The sequence below is a fragment of the Macrobrachium rosenbergii genome, chromosome 23 (assembly GCF_040412425.1).
Source record: "Macrobrachium rosenbergii isolate ZJJX-2024 chromosome 23, ASM4041242v1, whole genome shotgun sequence".
Classification (NCBI taxonomy): Eukaryota; Metazoa; Arthropoda; class Malacostraca; order Decapoda; family Palaemonidae; genus Macrobrachium; species Macrobrachium rosenbergii.
The window spans coordinates 35345331-35353247 of record NC_089763.1 but is presented as its reverse complement, the minus strand read 5'-3'; the positions used below and the strand labels follow the sequence as shown (position 1 = coordinate 35353247).

The following is a 7917-nucleotide window of genomic DNA, read 5'->3' as shown; positions in this document are numbered from 1 at the left end:
GGCGCAGTTCAATACCCAAACATTTGTTAGATTTCTACGTCAGTTCCTCCTTACAAAAGCCTCTACCCTTCACAGTAGTGACGAAAAGCGAATAAGAAATAATTCCGAACTGGTTATTTAACCGCAAGATGAAGCTGTCTGAGATTTGAATCAGCTAGCTAAGCGAACTGGCCATTCGTCAGGTAATGCCATATATCAGTCAGATTAACTCCAGGACTGAGAGGGTTAAATTCGATAAGTCTCTCTCTCTCTCTCCCTCTCTCTTAGACCGCGATAATTTTCATTGTCCCGGTCTTAATCTCGTCTTAGATCCTTATCAGACGTAATCCTGTATCTCACTTCTCCCTCCCAGACGTTACTTACCAGTTCAGAACATCTGTCTACATTAACCAGTTTAATGGGCCACACTCACGAAACTGTATTGAACGCAAACGACTGGACGCAGTGACTGTCTCGGAGTATTTTTCTGAATAAGTTTGTCCATACGTTTATATACCTGTTTGTAATATTACGCCTTAAATGTTTTTTTTTTTAAGTGAATATAGATTAGCCAGGTATGTTGTTCTGTGTGTGGGATAGGGCCATGTGGGTTATGTAGGGTTTTACTTATTTGTGGGACGTCTACATGCACACGTATACACATACATACATATATACATACATACATACATACATACATACATACATATATATATATATATATATATATATATATATATATATATATATATATATATATATATATATATATATATATATATATATATATATATATATATATATATATATATATATATATATATAAACATTTAGATAGATATCTGAATAGTTTTATTTTCCGAAAATCAGATTAACAGCCGCATATTTGTGCTTACAAATATACGCGTATATAATGATTCCGTAAAAATAAAGATTAATAGAATTATATTTGTACCTACAAATATACATGTATATAATGATTCCGAAAAAATAAAGATGAAAATAGATGTATTTGAATTTACAGATCTACATGTATAAATAACACTCCTTTATAAAAAAAAAAAAAATAGTTCAATTATACCACTCATCTGTGGGTGGGCACTTCCTAATCCCGTGCTGGGTATTGTCTGTGATTGGTCGAGAGCAGGATATCATCCCTAAGGTGCCCTGAAGGATCAGTATTTCGAATGAAATTAAAAGGTCGCCATACCCTCAGTACTTTTCAAGATCTGGTTGGGATCAGGTCAAATCATCAAGTGCTCTCTGCTGCTGTCTACAACTGCTGTGTTCTGAAGCTGTGATTTTGCTGTCTGTTACAGAGGCTTCTGTGGAAGAGGTAAGGCATTTATTATTATTATTATTATTATTATTATTATTATTATTATTATTATTATTATTTGATATCGTCACTTTCTCGTGATCGTCAATGTAAAACTAAAGTCCGCAGTACTATATATGTATATTGCTATATACAGGATGCTTTCGCAAACTTGGTCAGTTGGTCTCTTCAGCCTGAATAAACAGAGAAATAATATTACGTATATGTCGCAATATACCGTACAGTACATACTACTGCGGACTTTATTTTTACATTATTATTATTATTATTATTATTATTATTATTATTATTATTATTATTATTATTATTATTCTGAAGTCTGAAAGATGTCTTGACTTCTCGATTTCCTAGATTTTTTATGATACACTTACTTCAGTTCTTACCTAAATAAACTTTATTAAACAAATAAGGAAATCGAGAGGTTAAGAAGGAATTCTTATGGCTTAAATATTATTATTATTATTATTATTATTATTATTATTATTATTATTATTATTATTATTATTATTATATTATTATTATTATTAAGCAGTAGACAAAAAGAATCTTCTTGCGTAGTATTTTTGAAGTACATATTTTAGATAATACAAAATTCTTTATAGCTGCTTTCAGAAGAACAGAGTAGCCATAGAAAGTTAAATTGTCTGCGTGACATATTTTCCTTACTTGTATGTGATACCGTTTTTTTATTTCTGAGAATACTTTTAAACTATTTGTTACTATAGAGATAATTGTTTATTATATATTGTAATTTGTTTATCTCCTGCTTAAGTATATGCATGATATTTTTCTTACTTGTAAGTCATACCGTTTTTTTCTTAGAATACTTTTGGATTATTTGTTACTCATCCTCGCATACAATAGAGATAATTAATTGTGTCTTTTATACTGTAATTTTTTTATCTGCTTAAATACCTGCTTGATATTTTTCTTACTTTTAAGTCATGCCGTTTTGTTCTTAGAATACTTTTAGATTATTTGTTACTCATCCTCGCATACAATAGAGATAATTAATTGTGTATTTTATATTGTAATTTTGTTTATCTCCTGCTTAAATATCTGCATGATATTTTTCTTACCTGTAAGTGGTACAGTTTTTTTCTTAGAATACCTTTAGACTATTTGTTACTCCTCCTCGCATACAATAGAGATAATTAATTGTGTCTTTTATATTGTAATTTTGTTTACCTCCTGCTTAAATATCTGCATGATATTTTTCTTACATGTAAGTCATATCGTTTTTTTTTTTTTTTTTTTTATTAGAATACTTTTAGACTATTTGCTACTCCTCTCCGCATACAATAGAGATAATTAATTGTGTCTTTTATATTGTAATTTTTTTATCTGCTTAAATATCTGCTTGATATTTTTCTCACTTGTGAGTGATAACGTTTTTTCTTAGAATACTTTTAGACTATCTGCTACTCCTCCTCGCATACAATAGAGATAATTAATTGTGTCTTATATTGTAATTTTTTTATCTGCTTAAATATCTGCTTGATATTTTTCTTATTTGTAAGTGATACAGTTTTTTTTTTTTCTTAGAATACTTTGAGACTATTTGCTACTCCTCTTCGCATACAATAGAGATAATTAATTGTTTGTTATATGTTGTAATTTTTTTTTATTTATTCGTCTCTTTCGACGCAGGATTCCCGCCGAAAAAGATGCCTCGGGGGAGGAAAGTCCGCACGTGGAAGGCGAGAGCCAACAAAGCCCTGGTTTCTGATCGGGCACAACAGCAGAAGAGAAATGGCCAGCCGTCCTCCAACGAGGTTTCCCCTCAGTCGTCCACTTCTTCTTCCTCCTCCAGCGGGTCGAGCCTTCCGCCTCTCTCCAACGGCAGGAGGAGAGGATCTTCCCAACCGGTTTCCTCCAACGCGGGGCGTAGGGGCAGAGTGCCCCTACGATCACTCTCCAACACCAGGAGGAGTGGCTCTCCTCCGCAGGCATTCCCCAACACCAGAAGGGGCAGGAGACTCCTCCCGTCCTTCTCCAACACTAGGAGGAGGAGGAGCGGCTCTCCCCAACAGGCCTTCTCCAACACTAGGAGGAGCGCCTCCCCAACAGAGCCTTTATCCAACAGCAGGAGGAGGAGGGGGAGGAGGAGGAGGAGCGGCTCTCCCCAACAGGCCTTCTCCAACACTAGGAGGACCGGCTCTCCCCAACAGGCCTTCTCCAACACTAGGAGGACCGGCTCTCCCCAACAGGCCTTCTCCAACAACCGGGGAACCACTTCGACACCTGAGGGCCAAGAGGCGCCCTCCGAACAGCCAAACCAGTTCCCCTGCAGGAACTGCGGCAGGAAATTCGAGTCGAGGGAGCGACTCGGCATCCACAGGTCCGTCCACTTCCAGGAGCACAATTTCTCCTGCCTGACGTGTTTCAAGACCTTCCCGTCCCTGCCAGCGCTGCAGGTCCACCAGTCCGTGCACAGGACCCTGCGCTGCGCCTTCTGCGCTGCCTCCTTCACCGACTTCCGTTCCCTTAGGTTTCACCTGATGATGCACCCGCAGGAGTCTCTAGAGGAGTAGGAGGGAACGGTATCTGGTGTCCGTTTCCTATTCAGTTTCTCAAGAGGAGAATGATTTTTAAGCTTTTTTTCAATTTTTTTTATTCAGTTTCAGATCATCCTGTTGATTTAATATGTAGCTGCATTAAATCATGAAATGAATTACGCTGAATTTTCATATACATTTTATGCATTGAATTCATGCATACATTTATTAGTTAGGTGTCATTCAAAGTTATAATTTTTCCCCTTTTATTCAGCTTAATTTTACATCATTTATTTTATGCATTCATCTGAATATGTTTAATTTACTGTATCTGTTTGAAGTTTTTTGTATCCATTTTTTTTATCCAACTCAGCCCATTTCACTGATGAATGCATTTCACTATCGTAATAATGTGAATATTTTCTGTGAAGTTATTTGTAATAAAAGAGAACCGAACATCTTTATGAAATATCATTACTCCCTTCCCTTTGAAGCAAATATGCAAATCATTTTCTTTGTGACGAAGAAGACCTAATATTTGGACAGAACAAAAGAATGATTCTCGTATCGGAGATATTTTGGTTTGTTATTAAAATGATAAAATGTAGAAATTCTCTTTCCTTAACCTTTTTGTGCCACTGGGACGATTTGGAGGTAGATTACAATTCTTTTCTGGGGCTGAAAACGCTGCTTGACCCCTACAAACAGTTACCTGACCCAACAGGTCATTTGACCTGACTCATGCTAAAAAGATTTCGGGTGGGTTGAAAAATCTTTGGCGTCTTCTACTTAGCATATTTAAACACCACTTCAAAAACGAAAGTTCCCCTTCTCAAAAATATTGGTAAACAATTCTTAATGGCGAATCCCCTGGTGTCAGAAGTTCCCCAGAAGTCTTATAAACCTCCTATTTGATGTCGTTTCCTTCTCTGTCTCCGCTAATCCTCTCCCTTGTCTCAGGACAGTTATAAATATCCTTGGCAGTTAAGGTTCTTAAGTGAGCATTTCTCTTTAGGTTTTAAATCCTCTTATGAGTCAAAGGTCGCTCTGTACACGATCTCTACCCAATTGGGGATGGAGAGAACTGGAAAATTCCATTATTTTCGTATTTTTTGTTTTCAGTTCTGGGAAGTGTTAAGAATTTTCCTGTGGGGAAGGTCGGTTGTTTTTCTAATTCTATAATGAAAAACGGTAGTATTTTGTGAGTTTGATTTTATACAAATGTCCCTTTTTCAGTTTTGAAAAGACTGGAGCCTCTTTGACTTTGTTTTCTAATTCATATAATGAAAAATAGTAGTTTTTTGTGAGTTTGGAAATGTTTCTTTTCAGTTTTAAAAAGACTGAAGCCTCTTTGACTTTGTTTTCTAATTCCTACAATGAAAAACAGTAGTATTTTGTGAGTTTGGTTTTATACCATGTTCTTTTTCAGTTTTAAAAAACTATTGAAACCTCTTTGACTTGATTTTCTTGATTTTGAAAATATTTCGCTTTATTTATGCTTATACATAGCCCTCGTTTTATCAACAGACATTACCTTACTTGAACGCGGAGGGACCCAAATTCTGCTGTGACTCAGATCCTAATCTCAAGACGCCATGTTTATACTTGGATCAGACAACAACCAACACAACTACAACATCAAAACAACAACAATAACAACAACAACAACAGAAGTGAACCAACTTGAAATATTTGACCAAGATGCCCTCGGGATCACAGTGAAGGCTCCCAGCTCTCACCCGCTTTGTCCAGGTAATTTCCCCGAGTGCTGTTTTTAAAAAGGTGTTAATCCCCTCCCGATTTGTAATCCGCGGTGGACTGCCCAACCCTTTTAAATGCCCCCTTGCAGGTTAAGCTCTTAAGGTCTCTTCATTTATTTACGCGTCAAGTGACTTCTGTGTTCTAGTTTTCTGTAAAAGAAAATTATTGTTTCGGCGTTCTCTGTCCGTCCGCACTTTATTCTGTCCGCACTTTATTCTGTCCGCACTTTTTCTGTCCGCACTTTTTCTGTCCGCACTTTTTTCTGTCCGCACTTTTTCTGTCTGCACTTTTTCTGTCCGCACTTTTTTCTGTCCGCACTTATTTCTGTCCGCACTTTTTCTGTCCGCACTTTTTTCTGTCTGCACTTTTTCCTCTCCGCCCTCAGATCTTAAAATCTACTAAGTGTAGAGGGCTGCAAATTGGTATGCTGATCATCCACCCTCCAGTCATCAAACGTACCAAATTGCATACCTCTAGCCTCAGTAGTTTTTATTTTTATTTTATTTTCGGTGTACAGAAAACTCGATCGCGCATTTTTTACTTGTCTATATTGTTTCCGCTGTTCGTGTGTATCTTTAGCCTTTATGTGACATAGGAAAGTACGGCGATTCTTCTATTTCCTTTTATTTTGACATGTCATTGTTTTAGATAAGTCTGGCAATGTGACCAGGCGTAATTGACTTATAACAATCAAATCGGAGGACTGACGGGACAGAGAATTTGAACAAAACAAGTTCAGGACTTAAAGATATGAAAACACTGAAATTTCCTCCCCCCCCCCCTCATTCCTATAGAGTACAGTCTGTGAATCTCAGGTCATATCTTGTTTATAATGCTCTATAGTTATAGTTATTTGGTTGGTGGTGTCATTCCAGACAAGATTAATTGTCTCGCATACAATAACTGAGACATCATATGATTTTATAAGTATAGTAGTTTTGAAATTTTCTAGGTATGGAATAAGGCGTTATAACATTTCTAAGCTATGTTTCTGTTATTAATACAATAACCAAGAGATCGTACAGTATTATTTATATAGAAATAATAGTTATGAATTTTCTAGTTATGGAATTAGGAGTTATAAAATTATTAAACTATATTTTTGTTAAGGCAAAATATTTAAGCTATCTTTGTGGTTGAGAAAAAACCTTTAAGCTATCTTTATGGTTAAGACAAAATATTTAAGCTATCTTTATGGTTAAGACAAAATATTTAAGCTATCTTTATGGTTAAGACAAAATATTTAAGCTATCTTTATGGTTAAGACAAAACATTTAAGCTATCTTTATGGTTAAGACAAAACATTTAAGCTATTTTTATGGTTGAGACAAAATATTTAAGCTATCTTTGTGGTTGAGACAAAATGTTGAAGCTATCTTTATAGTTAAGACAAAATATTTAAGCTATCTTTATGGTTAAGACAAAACATTTAAGCTATCTTTATGGTCAAGACAAAATATTTAAGCTATTTTTATGGTCGAAACAAAATATTTAAGCTATCTTTATGGTTAAGACAAAATATTTAAGCTATCTTTATGGTTAAGACAGAATATTTAAGCTATCTTTATTTATAGTTAAGGCAAATTCAGTGAAATTTAAATAGGCATCTATGGAAGACTGAAGGTCATTGGGAAAGGATTAATAATTTACAATGGAAGTTGAGTTGTGTTCATTACTATAAAAAAAAATAGTCTGGTTCAGTAAACGAATATTAAAAATTTCATATATTGATCAAGATTTAGTTATAATACTCTTTTCAAAGTCGAGACGAGAGAGAGAGAGAGAGAGAGAGAGAGAGAGAGAGAGAGAGAGAGAGAGAGAGAGAAAAAAAAAGGGAGAGAGAAGAGAGAAAGAGAGTAATTAAGGGACAAAGACAAAGGAAGAGAAAGAGAGAGAGAGAGAGAGATTTAAAAAAAAAAAAAGATTTTCCAGGCGCCGGAAACTGAAATGAAATCTCAGATTGGAGATGGATTAGAAAACAGGGAGTGGGATTAGAAACCAATCACTCGTGGCGTTTTCTCTTCCGTTTTCATTTTCATTTTGGAATGTCACTTCTGGCGACGCCATGTCCTTTTTTTTTTTTTTTTTATTTCTGAATCAGACTTTTATCTGCGGTTATTTCACATAAGTTGTATTACTTAAATGCTGGTTAACTGGGATATATTTATTAAATTATATATATATATATATATATATATATATATATATATATATATATATATATATATATATATATGTACATACATACAGTACACACAAATATATTTGTATATATATTTTTTTAAATGTTATATTAATAGCGGCACTTGTCATTAGGAGTGCACATAATTGATTATATGA

The 7917-nt window shown here is 34.8% G+C and overlaps 1 protein-coding gene across 1 annotated transcript; it reads left to right on the top strand.

The window, feature by feature from the left end:
* Positions 1–350: 350 nt before the first annotated feature.
* On the top strand, positions 351–4276 carry LOC136851479 (uncharacterized). The gene is made up of 3 exons (XM_067125582.1): positions 351–458; positions 1004–1315; positions 2969–4276. Exon 3 carries the CDS (start codon positions 3071–3073, stop codon positions 3695–3697), a length of 627 nt encoding a protein of 208 aa, XP_066981683.1. The 5' UTR covers positions 351–458; positions 1004–1315; positions 2969–3070; the 3' UTR covers positions 3698–4276.
* Positions 4277–7917: the final 3641 nt, after the last annotated feature.